A 16,555-nucleotide genomic window follows, 5' to 3' on the forward strand; every position below is an offset into this window, starting at 1 on the left:
AAAAAAAAAAAAAAAAAAAAAAAACAATTTATACACAACTCTTGTTTCCACAACTATGGTCTACTTCGGTTTGTTTGAGGCATTAATGGAAGAATTGTTGTGCAGTAAATTCCATTCTGTTCATTTGTTTCTCTTTATGTAAAATGGTAGTATAGTAACACACAACAGTCCTGCAGCGTGCTATTTATTTCTTCATTGTTCCAGGCTATGGAAAGGATTAAGCTTAGTCACTATCCAACACAGGGCAAAAATAGGAAAACCACAGGGAGAGCCAAAGTGCTTAGTTTACAATACTTTAATGTGGATCTAACCCTTTTTCTCTCTTTAGGAAATTTCCAAATAGTAGGTAACATTTTAAGGACAACAAATTTGAGCAAAAATCATGGTATGTACATTGGGGGGAGGAGAAAAGCAGGAGTACTTCTCACACATAAACTAAAAAAGTGCTACCATAGAAAATTATTACAAACTAATAGCTAATTCTTAAAATGGGACATTTAATATGAATAAGAACAGCATTTTCAGTTAAAGTAGCTAAGATCAAATGACAGAGCTGTCAATCCTTAGACTTGTCTGGGTGAGTTGAAGACATAAGTTTAACCAGATGGCCCAGGAAACAACGTTCCCTTAGAGTAACTGTGTATTGCAGTTCTCAGTAAAGCATTTGGGGATTCAGCCTTTCTCAAAACATACCAAGCCTTTCTTAAAAATGGCTAGACAAGGTAGATTATCTTTCTATAGTCGAAATTTATATAGAAAAGCAGAATCTCTATATCTTTTGCTTACTTTATAATCTGAGTAAATAAGGGGTTTTTTTAAGCAGCATTATAAAATTATACTTTGTACCTATATCATTTCTCAACTGGGTTTTTTTTAACTGATTTTGAAATGATTGTTCAGTTTATAATTCAATTGCAGCTGTACTTAAATATCAAGCTTTAGATCACATCTGCTTTTCCCCCTTCATCTATGTATTTTATAATATCTACACATTTAGAAATATTATTTTATTTATATTCCATAGCAGTTTGGGAAAATGTCGCACCTATTATGTTATATATAGCCCTATCAAAAAATAATGAATCGTTTTGTTCACAAATACACTGGCAAACAATTTCACAAACGCATACACACAACAAAGTAACCATCTATTTCAGATGTCTTTTGCTACAGCTTAGTAGTCAACAAGAATTTTAAAGCCTTTTTAGTTTGTTTGACCTGGAACAAAGATTTACGTTAGAGAAGAGCTCAAACATATGTAGAAATGTTTTTAAGTTCAAATAAAGTGTTTTCATTTTTTGCTTGTTTAAAGCCACTCCTTTGCATTTAAGGTGCTTAAAAATGTTTGGAAGACATATAAACAGCCCTGTGACATACATTTATCGATATAGGTGGCAACATAATCACAGTTGTTATATTAATTCAAGGAGGGATATGTTTTAGGTGAATTACCTTTAACATTAGGCTGTTTTCTCAAAATAATGAAGAGTTTACTGAACATCTAATTCAAGATCAGGGTAAACATCCTACTCGAATTATTCTGTCACAAAACTCCCCTATGTCCACCTTTCTTTTAATGGCAAGATAATTGCCATTATTTCACTGTGCCTAGGAAAAGACTCAGAAAGAAAAGGTTTTTATTTGATGGTGTGAGTTGTGGGGGAGGGGGTCTAATTTGTCTGCATTGTCTGAGTTAGCTGATTTGAACAACTCAGCTTTCTACTTATATTTCTTTTTCTACTTCTGGTCTCTGTAGAACATTATAATGAGAGTCTCAAAAGATACAAACCTTTTACAGAAGCATTAGCTCTAGCTCTTTATGTTAATCTGTGTTTTAAAAAGCACATTTCATTATTATCATGAATTCTTCCTGTCACTACTACAATACTGAAAATTCAGAACTAGCACAACAAAAGGAAAAAAAAAACTATTGAATGTTTTGTTGACTTGACATTATGGTTAGTTTGGTGAAACTTTGCAACTTGTCTGCACAGGTTTATATGGTTAACTGTAAGCCCCAGGGTAACTCATTTATGTGGTATTTTCTGCATTTCCGTTTATATTTTATGTCAGTTACTGAGCTTGCCCTGAACAAAGGCATTCTCTTTCACATTTTTGTTTTCTAGTTCTAACTGGCAGAGTGAGCAATAACTATCAACTAATTGAGAGATATCAAGTCTCAGTAATACTGAACCAGAAACTTGACTGAAATTAGAACTTGGAAACAACATTTTTTTTTTAACATTTGATTTCTAAGCCAGTAGTTCTTGCTCCCGCTTCATCACCAGTATCACTCAAGGAGTTAAAAATACACCTGTTCTGGGATTTACTGAGTCAGATAGATTCTCAGGAGCGGAGTCTTGAAATCTGTAGTTTTAAGTGCTCAAGGTGATTCTACGGAACCTGAGAAAAATCATGTGTGTAAAAAATAACTTTTTTCTTTCCTTATCAGCCCCATCAATGATAATCTGTACTTTATTTTTTTTTTTTTTTAGGTAATATTTCAGTAAATTCAAGCACTTCAGATGGGAGCACATTTACAAGTGAGTCTGCCACAGTCCAGCAAGGAAAGGTTTTCTTGAGCTCTCTTGCTCCCAGCACAGTGGTATACACTGTTCCTAATTCAGGCCAGACTATAGGATCTGTTAAACAGGAGGGTGTGGAGAGGAGCCTGGTGTTTTCTCAGTTGATGCCTGTCAATCAGAATGCACAAGTAAATGCAAACGTGTCTTCTGAAAGTATCTCGGGAAGTGGCCTCCACCCATTGTCCTCCTCCTTAGTTAATGTATCCCCAACTCACAATTTTTCCCTGACTCCCCCTACCATACTAAACCCCACTGAGCTAAATCCTGACATTGCTGATAGCCAGCCAATGTCTGCACCTGTGGCAAGCAAATCTACTGTGACATCTGTCAGCAACACTAACTATGCAACTCTTCAGAACTGCTCCCTTATTACTGGTCAAGATCTATTATCAGTACCCATGACCCAGGCTGCCCTTGGGGAAATAGTTCCCACAGCTGAAGCCCAGGTGAGTCACCCCTCCCCTACAGTACACCAGGATTTTGTCAGAGAACATCATTTGGTTATGCAATCAGTAGCTAACATAAAAGAGAATTTCTTAACAAATTCTGAGAGCAAAGCAACAAGCAACTTAATGATGCTGGACTCCAAATCCAAGTATGTCCTAGAGGGCATGGTTGAGACTGTCTGTGAAGACCTGGAAACAGACAAAAAAGAGCTTGCCAAGCTCCAGACTGTCCAATTGGATGAAGAGATGCAAGACTTGTAAACTTAATTTCTTTTTTTTTTTCCTGGCATCAACAGGCAAATCTTTTCATGAAGACCTGAGGACATAGAGGATTTTCCCATTTGAAGGGAAACATTAGTTTTGCAAGTAAATGCATTCAAGAGACTTTGGATTGATCTGCATGAAGATCACAGTTAAATATGCAGGAGTAGAACTGCATTACTGTAGCCTTTTTGTTCACATGTGTTCTCTTAAATAGATGGAGACAGAGGAACAAGATGAAATATATCAAGAAGTCAAAGTGTATCATTTGGTTGACTTAACATAATTCTAAGATCAAATGGAACTTGATAAATAGTTTTCTAAATTAAAAATGTATACACTTAAGGTAGAAATTAAATATCACTACAGAGCGTTAGAAACAATACAATTCTTTTTGTTTACTTTTACTCCAAGGGCATTGGTAAGGTTAAGAAGCATAAAAGGTACTCTACACTATTCTAAGGGTATATTTTTGAATATATGCATTTCTGTTTTTCAGCATTTTTGTGAAAGTCTTGGCTTGTCTCTATACGTTTCCAAATGTGATTGCTAATAGTTCACTGTGGCTGAGAAAGTTTGCAACTCCACTAAAAACTCTGAAACAAACTTCAGTATGAGTGTAAATATATTAGTCCTATAAGCAAGAATTTGGGTAATTACAGTGAATTTTATTTATGCTGTATAATGTTTCTCTTATACTTCAGACACTATGAACTGAAAAGAAAAATGTTTTCGTACTGTTTAATTTATTTTTATTGTTTGAACAGGAAGTGAACAGTTATTTCCAACAAAGTTTTACTTTTTGTAGGATTTTAAAGGTAATGATTTTTATCAGGAGTCTATTAAGGTCAATATTAATAACACTGAAACAAGAAATCTAACTCCCAGTATTGGAATTTTGGTACTTTTTTTCACATCCTTGTTCTTTATTTAGCAACTCTCTGATTCATTTAAATATATTTTCTACAGAATTCTATGTGCCTTTTTACCTTGTGGCCTTTTTATTATTCTTACTAAGGTACAGAAGTTTCAACAGAAGCACTGATGACTCCTTTCTACTATCCAACAGGGTTAATTTCACAGAATTGCTCTAAATCTGAAGAACTTAAGTTTCACTTACATTATTAGAGTTAATGTTTATGATGCAAGCGGTTGAACAATTAATTATTGTTGATACTTTTCATTACAAAGAAGTAACAGTCATAGACTACCATGTAAAACCAGTTCTGGAGGCTATGAAAACAACCATTTTAAAGGAAAGAAAGAATATGTAACTTCTATTGAGCTGAATTATGTCCTGTTGAAACTTAGTTCTAAATGTTTTAACTCAGTTGTTACATTATGACATATGACTGTTGTTTGCACTATATTATCACCTCTTCTTTAAAAGTAAATCTTTCGGGGTTTCCGTAAGAAGCTTGTTTGATAATGTTGTGAGCTGTGGTTACAGTTTTTATCAGGACTCTGAACAGAAGATGTAATAATACATAATACATTTATGTAGTGAGTAAAGTCTCTGGTCTCTGAAAAGCAAGAAAAGTGAGAAAATGATCTCTTCAGAGACGACAGAAAGTTGTTGGACGTGAAGATGTCACCACATATTGCTTTCTTTAAGATCGGAACAAAGGGTCCACTGTAAATGTCTACATGCCCATCAGCCTAGCATGTTGAATAAGGGCCATAGAGGATTTAACTTTTGTTGTTATTGCAAATGGAACTTGCAGGCATAGGTGAAGAGCCCTTTGAAGAATTCCTCCCCCATCATTTTTCTTCTCCCTCATCATTTTGATAAAGAACTTAGGTCCCATTTTTTTATGGAATTAGCGAATGTTCCTAAACTGCTGAAATTACGTGTTTTTTGTTTTGTTTTGTTTTACAACATCGGGTTTTTTAGAGTTCTCTTCCACTCCACCACTACTTATACAGCTTGTTTGTTTCTTTGGGTGTGTGCTGATCATGTTACTGAGATTAATTACATGGGTCTATAGTGCAGTTTACATGAAAATGATGTTTTCCACTTGATTGCTGCAAATATCAAGAGTTTGTTAATTATTTTAAAATACCCATCCAATAAGAAAGATGGGAAGGTTTAAAATGTTATATATGTTATATATACGTATATATAACAGGAAAAGTTTTGTGTCTTCCAAAAATATGACTCTCTTTTATTCACAGTTCTTCCTCTTTTCTTCCTTAAGAAAGGGAAAAGATAGCACAAAACTTAAGACTTACCTAGGAAACCTATTCATACTCCAACATGATGTAATTATACCCCTACAATTACTCCAGGTAGCTATACAATATACCAGGTAAGAATCAATGCACATTATAAAGAACTTGTTCTTTTCTATTCTTTCAGTAAAATAAGGGCCAGTTGTTATGTAGCCCATATATATGGGAATGAAATAAGATAAACCCCATGATCTCCTTGCACAGAATTGCAAATGTTTTTTTGCAGTACCAAGGGCCAGACTCAGAACCCTTGTCAGAATTTCCCTCTTACGTAAACCAATGCTTGAAGATGCTGCAAATGACCCTCTAATGATCCCCAAAGAGGAATCAGAATAGGGATAAATAACTCCCTGCAAACCCCAACCCCTGCTGCTGGCTGTGTGAGCCTATCTATGCACTCTATCAGTCAGAATTGATATATAGCTCTTAGTTACATCCAGTAAAGGACAGCCTGTTGTTTAAAGAGAAGGTGCATTTGTTCCTCAGTCAAGCAAGAGCACCTGTGTTGTACTGCTTTATAGCTCATGTATATTCATAATAAAGAAAAGACTGAATTATACACGTTTCAGTGCCTTTCTTGTGTTACAAAAGGCAGGTAGATGTTATAGCCATAGATAAAATTCATAGTTGAATTGCACACTGACCTTAAATCTCCCTGTATATGCCCTTGCGTCTTGCATGTTAAAAGCTGGATAATTGGGTAGATATTGCAGCCTGCCCTACTACATGTTAGACAAGTGTGCATTAGTACATAACCAGAAGTTCTTCATTCTTTAAAATGTTTTTGACAGATCATCTCATCATAAAAATATAAATAATTCAGGAAAACTGGGGAAAAGAATTACATTTTATAGAAGATGTTTCAAAGTCTTCTTAGAGCTTAGATAATAGAGTCTAACAGTTATTTTGTATCTAACTGATACATTTTATGTTAATTTCTTATTACCACCACACATTTTATTACTCAAAATTGTATAGCATGTGACTCTTTTGGCTTTCAGGGTTCTCAAAATTTTTTTATTCTTTTGTTGCATGTACTGTATGTTTAGAGGCAACCAGTTATATACTCAATATGGTTTTACTGTGCCTTACACAAAGAGAAAATCTATACAGAATGTATATCATGGGGTGGGGTAACAGAGTCTATACTGCACTGTTAGGTGATGGCACACAGAGCATGTCCCAGAACATTTCTGTGCTTAATTACCCAACCAAAGAGATCTAAAGTATGTATGTTGTACTGTAATAGGGGTTTATGCCTGGACAATTAAGTGTTTTATTTGTTTTCTGAAATGATGTGAACTTATTTTTCTAAACACTATGCTAAATAAACTTTATATTTATACATACCTTATGTTGAAAAAGTTATTTATCCCTGGGAAAGCAGAGAAGAGTAAAGAGAAGAAAAACAAAAATCCACAAACATTTCATAGGCTTGCAAATATTAGAGTCATTTTGAGAAAATAGTCTCTTGGTCTTTATACAAAATTACCCAACTCACTTAATTGTGCTGCATATGCAGAGCTAAATGATTAGATTTCATCCTCCTTAAAGGAAAGAAATGTGTCATTCATTTGGGTGTCCCAAAATCTGAATCTGATACCATTTTTAATGGAATTAAATTGAAAGGTCCAAGGACCTTTCCATTCCCAACCTTACTGAAAGCTCAGTATCACCCCATCTTTAAAGCACTCCCATTATCCAAAGTCCGGTTATACCACAGCTGGGTCCACCAGTGGTTTGGCTTAAAACTATGGACAGAACAGCATTACTGAGTGTGTGGAAGAGTCGGCCTTAGTGCAGTTTGGTCCTCGTGTTAAAATTACATGACATCTGATTTTGCATGCCTCCCACACTGAAATGAAGAGGAAACTAGATTAAAAAAATAGACTGGGACCACCTGTACAACTCTTACAAAACTAAAGTCATCAAATTAATTTCAGATATTATGTGTAGAGTTTTTTTATAATCTTGTCATTCAGTTCATTTATTTACAAATTTTCTATGTAGTTAAACCAGTTAAAGTGAATAGTGTCTCAGTAAGTGGGTACTGTATAGGGTCAGAAATTATGGAGTGATTATATTTTATAATATCTTAACCAAACATTTTTTAAATTTTTATTTTATATCAGAGTATAGTTGATTAACAATGTTGTGTTAGTTTCAGGTGTACAGTAAAGTGATTCAGTTATACATATATATATTCTTTTTCAAATTTTTTGGGTGCATTGGGTCTTCGTTGCTGCGCGCGGGCTCTCTCTAGTTGCAGCAAGTGGAGGCTACTCTTCACTGCGGGGCGCGGGCTTCTCACTGCGGTGGCTTCTCTCCTCTAGAGCCGCATGGGCTCTAGGCATGCAGGCTTCAGTAGTTGTGGCATGCAGCCTCAGTAGTTGTGGCTCACAGGCGCTAGAGCGCAGGCTCAGTAGTTGTGGCACACGGGCTTAGTTGCTCCGCGGCATGTGGGATCTTCCCGGACCAGAGCTCAAACCCATGTCCCCTGCATTGGCAGGCGGATTCTTAACCACTGCACCACCAGGGAAGCCCTTAATGAAACATTTTAAAAACATTTGACAAGGTTACTGATCTACTTCAAACTTTTTTTTAGCAACAAAATTTTTTAATTTTATCGTAGTACAGTTGATTAAAATGTTGTGTTACTTCAAACATTTTTGTAGCTCCTTGAAAACTAGCAAATTAAAATCCCTCAATGGGAATTCAAGACCTTTAGCTATATGATTCCAACCCACCTTGCCAGTTTGCCTTAAAAATAATAAATGTGGAAATTTACCTTTGTACCTCACCATTTCCAATACAGTAGATAGTAAATAAACAAAATATATTCAGATAATGGTCAATGCTATAAAGACAATAACAGGGTGATGGAATTGAGAATGGGGAATGGGTAGAGGTGGGGATTAGATTGGTCAAGGAAGGTCTCTGAAGAAGTGACATTTCAGAAGAGATTTGAACGGTTCAAGGGAGCCAGCCTGCAAGACCTAGAAAAGAGCATTCCAGCCATAGGGAACAGCAAGTACAAAGGCCCTGAGGGAGGAGCACAGTGGCTGGATCACAGTGTTATACACTCTAGGGGTCATGTGAAAGGAGATCCAGTCAGAGAGACAGGCAGGGACCAGATCACAGGTAGAGATTTACTGGTCTGTGATGCACTTCCCTAATGGATATCTTTAGAATATCCTAGTCATCTATGACTCTATATATGAAAATTTAAACTATTATCTTCACTGTAAACCTGTTCTCCACTGTGTGTTCCTCATTCATCCATTGGCCAAATATAATATCTGGGATTCACTCTGGTATCTTCTGTCCCTTTCTTCCCACCTTCTCCACCAGATCACTACATCTATCCATGTCTGCTCTTTTACTCTCTCTTGAATTAGTTCTTACCCCTCCATTTCTAGGGTTACTGCTATAGTTTAGGTAATTACTGTTTCTTGACTGAATTATTGCAGCCTCTGCCTGCTTGGTATCCAGTGTCTGGTCCTCATTCCAGGCTACATTACAACTATATTCAGATAGGACTTCAGAATTCAAGACTTATCCCAGCCTCACATTCTAGTTTGAAATCTTCAATGGCTCTCCGTTGCTTATGAAATACCATTTAAACTCCTTAACATACAAAGCCTCCAAGACCCAGGCCTTACCTCTCTGTCTGGTCACGTCTCTAGCCACATGGATCTGTTCCTTACAGGCACCAGGTTCTTTCTTACCTACCAGATCTCCTAGACTCACTAGGAAGTGAGTCTGCTCCAGGAAGCTCTGTCTCACTCTCATAAACAGAATAGTACATGGCTGATTCTGTGATCAGACAGGAATTTATATCTTCCTTTCATGTGGCACTTATCACCTCACTGTAATTATGTGTTTGCCTCAACACTTTCATCTTTGTTTCTCCTTTAGTGTAGCAGAGCACAGTAGGCACTTAAAAATTATTTGTTGAATGAATAGTGACCCTAACAGTCATCCATCCCTTTAAATCATTTCACTTGCTTGGATTAGGGAACTTTACAGCTCAACTGGTTAAAGTATTATCCCTATTTAGAGAACAAAAATAAATCACTGCATTTTGGGGTAGGGTCTGAGAGTGGTTCTGTGAATCTTCTAGCATTGGTAGATGGTCTTCATGGTGATTATTTTCCTTACTGCTCCAAGGTTTTTTCCACTTACTTCCAAACAGCGGCTGGTTCCAGATGATACAAAGTTTGACAGACAATTGGGGGCATTAGCAAAAATGTACTCACTAAGATTTTTTAGATCAATGTTTCAAAATAGCGGTATTTATACTTATATACAGATATGCTCTCTAAGAATATTCTCTCTGTGGATATATTCCTATTATTGTATTTAAACTGAGCAGATGTCTAAAGAGTCTATGAGGAATAGTTAATGGAATGTAGAGTTTAGGCATCAGGAAATCTGGATTCTAGTTAGGCTTTAGATTTGGGAAATATCAGCTCACCTCTCTTTTCTTCCATTGCAATGGGTGTGTTGGATATCATTATATTTGAGATCCATGTAGTTATAAGAAGAGAAAAAGGGTTAATAAAATGCACTCCCTCCCAGGCCACCCCACAGGTTAAGACAATTGTATCAATTGCAGAGTGAAAGTACACTGTGACCTGCCAAGGGCTATAAATGTAAGATAAAATAACTGATATTGAGTCAACAACCTGTGACCCCCTAGGACTATTTAGAGCTGTAGAGCTATAGGTGAGGCAGGGCTGCTTTTGTATTTTCCACCTTCTTCATCTGTATCTACTTTGCTCCCTAATGGGTCTGCCCTTCCCTCAGGTACTGTCCTACCTTCCCAAGCTCCTTAAGTGATAATCCTGGTGTGGGTAGTTCATAGTTTAAGGTATGAAGAGCCCAACCCTCCACCCCTTCAGAATTTGTATTTTAAGGAAGGCTTTTAAAGATGCAAAATAACAAAGCTATCATCATGGATGATAAGTTGCAGATAAATAAAACTGAGCGAGGTGTTCCCTATTTCTAAGCACAACAGACAAGTGTGTGTTTGTGTGTGTGTATGTGTGTGGGTGGGTGGGTTTGGGGACTAGGGAGAGAAGGATGGATGAGTGAAGGAAAAGCAAATGTCACCCTTCCCTTTCTTAATGTGCTCCACTTCCCTACTGGGTATCAAGGACCAGACAGTGGAATCTGAGCTGTTGGATCCTCTGAAAACAGTTAAGTGTAGTTTCCCCACACACATCTTATCCAGAGCCTGGATAATTACCTTCAAGAGGATTCCTGTGTTGAAAAGTCATTAGCTATAATGAAACCATAAAAATTAGCCATAGAAAAACAAGGGTTGTTTTGGGTTTTTTGTTTTGTTTTCTTTGCTTTTTAAAGTGTGAACTACTTAGGAGATGTGCCAAAGAGAAACCCAAAATATATATTTGGTTAAAATTAGGGAATGTAATACAAGTTTGTATTCATTTTTATTTATTTAATAAGTATATTCTTACTGTGTTCTTTAACATGTGGATGACATTGAGTATCCTAGTATAAACAATATTCATTCCTTGGCAAATTTATTGTATTAGCACTTAATGGGAATGAGGATGGATTAAATTCTGTCCCTGCATGAATACTCATCAGGGATCTTAAAAGTGATCAAGAGGGGCTTCCCTGGTGGCGCAGTGGTTGAGAGTCCGCCTGCCGATGCTAGGGGACACGAGTTCCTGCCCCGGTCCGGGAAGATCCCACATGCCACAGAGCGGCTGGGCTCATGAGCTATGGCCGCTGAGCCTGCGCGTCCGGAGCCTGTGCTCTGCAACGGGAGAGGGCACAAAAGTGAGAGGCCCGTGTACCCCAAAAAAAAAAAAAAAAAAAAAAAAGGAGTAGTGTTTTCGAAGAGAAAAGGGTCTCTCTCTTATCTCTTGAAAGAAAAAAGATCAAGAGACTGGCACAACATTGTAAATCAACTATACTTCAATTAAAAATATATATATATATATATATTTTAAAAGTGACTAAGTATCCTATCCCAATAATCCCAGGTAGATTTTCCAAAATATCTCCAATGAACACACACTAGTTCTAAGAATACATACAATCTCACCTAATAAGAGCCCCTTACTTCTAGTCTCATTATACAGTCATACTCTGATGTCTTAACACATATCTGTCTTCCCAAGGATGAGTACAGATTTTTGAATCAGGTATCAAACTGGTAGTGTTATAATACTGAGCTCACAGCATGAGTCACGGTATATTAAAACAGAATTTGTGTTTTTTCAAGGAGGAATAAATAAGGCTAAAATTTGCCTTTAGTTATTTTATTTTACTTTTATTATTTTAAAGTTGTATTCATGTACTGCTATGCAATATTATACATATTATTAAAATTCACAAAATCAAAATTGTACAAGTATATAAAGGTGAATAAGTTCTTATTATTGTTTACATTTCCCAAGGAATCTTCTTGGACACCATTTGGAGGAAATATACCCCACTTTGGAGATGAGCGCTACAAGCTAGTGTTTTCTAATTTTAATGTGCATATATAAATAGCTTGAAGATCTTGATTAAGTGTAGATTCTGATTCGGTGGGTCTGGGGTGAGGCTTGCGATTCTGTCTAACAAGCTCCCAGGTGATGCTGATACTACTGGCCTGGGGACCACACTTTAAATAGTGAGGATTCACACAGTAGCTTCTCTATTACTGACCTAAATCTCAATGCAAATTGAAGTTTTAACTGGTCAGTGCAATGTAGATGGTGCAGAGAGACTGAAGATCATCAGCCAGTAGTTATTTTAAGTGGTGCATGTTAACAATGTAAATTAAATACATGAACCAGATTGGGTCCATATGTAAAATATCTAAGGTGGAAAACTATTTATTAAACACTTTAAACCCCTTAAATGCATTCTCAAATACAGTAGCCATTGAAATGTTAAATACAAAGTAATCCTCTCTTTTAACACAGCAGGTCTCCATGGAGCCTACAAGAAAATTTGTTTCTGTTATTACATGGCTTATAAATAAAACTACCTTTTAATTTTTTTTTCTGTAATTCCAAATTTTTCATTAGTTCACACTGACAGACCACTTTTCAGTCTTTCTCAGTCAGATTTCTCCATGAAAACTGTTAGATGTGTCTGTAAACCAAGATAATTTTTATAAAGAAAACAGTTAAGTGTAATGTTTGATAAAATATTCTGAATCTGATCATATCACTTTCTATGCCTGATGATCATATACCTCATATGCATATTTCTCAGGGGTCTGGGTCACAGATTTCATAAGTGTTCCCCATTCATTTTCTCTGATGTAAATTTTAAAATATGGCAACATTCAGTGGAGTTTTAAGCTCCCCAGTGCCAATTTGATGAAGCCCAAGTCTTAAAAATGCCAATGCACTTGTACATAAAGGTAAAACCAGGTCTGTGATCTAGGCCCAAGCTCCTGTACCAGAAGAGCAAACTTCTGGTAAAGAACCACTTCCAAACTCTAGAAACACCAGATCTGAAAAGCTCTCAAAGCTTGGCTTTGTTGAATCGGTTTACTTAATTTAAGCCAAACCTCAGCATCCATGTGCCAAGTGCCCGGCTCATCACTTGGGATTCAAAGATGAACAGGCCAGTCTGTAGCATCTAAGAACTAAGTTAAGTGGATTGATATGGACCTACAAAATATTCACGCTAGAGTACTACAAAAGAGGTGTGTACAACATGTCCCTAGGAGTTGTACAAGGCCCCACAGGCAAGGTGATATTGTATTTCAAAGAATGAGTAGGGGGCTTCCCTGGTGACGCAGTGGCTGGGAGTCCGCCTGCCGATGCAGGGGACACGGGTTCGTGCCGCCGAGCGGCTGGGCTCGTGGGCTGTGGCCTCTGGGCCTGCGCGTCCGGAACCTGTGCTCCTCGGCGGGAGGGGCCGCGGCGGTGAGAGGCCCGCGTACCAGAAAAAAAAAAAAAAAAAAAATGAGTAGGAGCACTCTGGCAGGGCAGAGAGAAAGGATGTACTCAGTGGATATAATAAGGATTTTAAACTCATAGACAATGATTCATCATGAAATGCATTATTATTTTAAAATATCACTAATATACAAATGGTAGTCATTTGTATATCATCTTTGGAGAAATGTCTATTTAAGTCCTTTGCCATTTTTTAAATTTGGTTATTTGATCTTTTGCTGTTGAGTTGTAGGAATTCTTTATATATTCTGGATATTAACCTCTTTTAAGATATATGATTTGCAAATATTTTCTTCCATTCCAAGGCTGTCTTTTCATTCCATTGATTATGTCCTTTGATGAACAAAAGTTTTTAAGTTTGATGTAGTCCCATTTGTTTGTTTTTGCTCTTGTGGACTGTGCTTTTAGCATCATATCCAAGAAATCATTGCCACATCCAGTGTCATGAAGACTTTCTCTTATATTTTCTTCTAGTTCTATAAGTTTGGGGTCTTACATTTAGGTCTTTAATCCATTGAATTAATTTTTGTGTGTTGCATAAGATAAAGGTCCAACTTCATTTTTTGCATGTGGATATCCGGGTTTTCCAGCACCATTTGTTGAAGACACTGTCCCTTTCTCATTGAGCAAAGCTTACCCTTTTAACCACTATCTATAGACAGGCATACCTTGTTTTATTGCTCTTTGCTTTACTGAGCTTCACAGACACTGCATTTTTTTTACAAACTGAAGGTTTGTGGCAATCCTGCATCACCAAATGATGGTTAGCATTTTTTAGCAATAAAGTATTTTTAAATTAAACTATGTACATTTTTTTAGACATAATGCTACTGCACACTTAATAGACTACAGTAGAGTGTAAACATAACTTTTATACGCACTGGAAAACCAAAAACTTTGTGTGACTCATGTTATTGCAATATTCACTTTATTGCAGCGGTCTGGAACTGAACTCACAATATTTCTACAGTAAGTATATATATATATATATATATATATATATATATATATATATATATATATATATACATATATATATATATATATATACATGTACATAGATATATGTGATTTATTATAAGGAGTTGGCTCACTCGATTATGAAGGCTCACAAGTCCCAAGATTGTCAGGGTGTCTCAGCAAGCTGGAGAGCCAGGGAACTCAATGGCTTAGTTCCACTCCAAGTCCAAAGGCCTGAGAAGCAGAAGAGTTGATGGTATAGTTTTAGTCTGAAGTCCAGCAAGTTTGGGACCCAGGAAGAGCCAGTGTTTCAGTTTGAGACCAGAAGCAAGTAATTAAAAATAAATAAATAAATAAATAAATAAATAAAATTCCAGTTCAAAGGCAATCAGGGAAGAAGAATTTTCTTTTACTCAGGGTAAGGTCAGCCTTTTTGTTCTTAATGTTCAACCAAATATCTGAGCATCCCATGGCCCATTCAAGTTGACATCTAAAATTAACCGTCTCATACTGCCACTTACTAATTGATTGGCCCTGGGCAGATTACTTTATCTTCCTGTGCATCAACGTCCTCATCTGTAAACTGAGAATAATTATAGTACCTACCTTACAGACTTTCTGCAAGGATTATACAAAAGCATGTATGCAATACACTTAGCAAAACACATAATAATTGTTACTTATTACTGTTAACTTTTAAGTTACTACATAGGATTCCATTGTTCGGACAGATTACAATTTATTCAACTGATTCTCTACTATTAAATTTCAATTGTTTCCAGTTTATTTTCTTTGTTCCTAGTATTTTTTATTATTGAGAAATGCCTTTAAGAATATCTGTGTAGGTATATCTTTGGGCATATCCATAATTATTTCATTAAGATTAATCTTTATAAGTGAAATCACTCAGTTAAGCAGATAACCAAAGATTTCAATACATATAAACATAACCTTTGCCACTTGACTCTGCACCTTGTTCTTGAGGTGATTATATTTCTCTGCTTCACTGATATTGAGCTTCGCTGTGTGACCTGCTTTGGCCAATGGAATGTGAGCAGATATAATATCCAACCAAAGCTTTAAATGTACCTGTATGGATTGACTTGCTGCCTTAGAGATTCCACCCTCTTATACTTTTTTCTTTTCTTTTTGGCTGTGTTGGGTCTTCATTGCTGCGCGCAGGCTTTCTCTAGTTGCGGCGAGCCGGGGATACTCTTCGTTGAGGTGTGCAGACTTCTCATCGCAGTGGCATCTCTCGTTGTGTAGCACGGGCTCTATGAGGGTGGGCTTCAATAGTTGCAGCACATGGGCTCAGTAGTTGCGGCACACGGGCCCTAGAGGGCAGGCTCAGTAGTTGTGGCTCACTGGTTTATTTGCTCCACGGCACGTGGGATCTTCCCGGACGAAGGATCAAATCTGTGTCCTCTGCATTGGCAGGTGGATTCTTAACCACTGTGCCACCAGGGAGTCTTCCACCGTCTTATACTTTTGCCATGAGAACAACATTCCCTGGGTACCTGTTGATTGCAGAATGGAGGACATGTGGATCAGATCTGAACTCAATTCACAGCCCAAATCACAGTCACTCTAGCTGACCCTAAGATCTGGGGGTGAGAAAAGTCTTTGTCACGTAAGTCACTAAGATATTATGGTTATTTGTTATGCACATTATTGCAGCAATAACTGACTAATGTACAGAGAGATGAGATCATCAGATTTATTGGTTATACTTCAATGACCTAAGCTGCCTAGAATAGTCCCAGAGTATTAAGTCTATTATCATCCTTCCTCCAGACCCCTCCCCCAACAAATCACTGAATCTACATATAAGCTCACTCCTCTTTTTAGGGTTACTGCCAAAATCAAAAGCTTCCAAAATCTATTAGAGAAAATGTTCATGACCAGGAGATGTGTAAATTTCTTAGCCTCCCATTGAGAATCCTTAAAAAGGGTTCTTGGAGTCTAAAGTCTTAACTAGCTTTCCCCAAGATATGTTCCAAAGAACGTTAGTCCTTTAAAATGCTCACAAAATCCACAAAGATTGATTCAATTTTGGCTGCTTAAGTGGTCACTTAAGTTTTAGAAATGCTTTTTTTTTTTGGAAATGTATTTTTTTTTTTTTTTTTTTTTTTTT

At 36.7% G+C, this 16,555-nt stretch overlaps 1 protein-coding gene across 1 annotated transcript in view; it reads left to right on the plus strand.

Moving 5' to 3' along the window:
• The window catches only part of SIX4 (SIX homeobox 4), a 13,823-nt gene extending 6,951 nt beyond the window's left edge, over positions 1 to 6,872 (plus strand). Inside the window, exon 3 of the mRNA XM_007471509.1 lies at positions 2,496 to 6,872. Within this exon, the coding sequence (XP_007471571.1) occupies positions 2,496 to 3,292 (797 nt within the window). The 3' untranslated portion in view covers positions 3,293 to 6,872. The remainder of the gene's footprint in view (positions 1 to 2,495) is intronic.
• The last annotated feature ends 9,683 nt before the right edge of the window (positions 6,873 to 16,555 follow it).

This window comes from Lipotes vexillifer, unplaced genomic scaffold (genome assembly GCF_000442215.2).
Source record: "Lipotes vexillifer unplaced genomic scaffold, Lipotes_vexillifer_v1.1 scaffold1188, whole genome shotgun sequence".
In the NCBI taxonomy this organism is placed as follows: domain Eukaryota; kingdom Metazoa; phylum Chordata; class Mammalia; order Artiodactyla; family Lipotidae; genus Lipotes; species Lipotes vexillifer.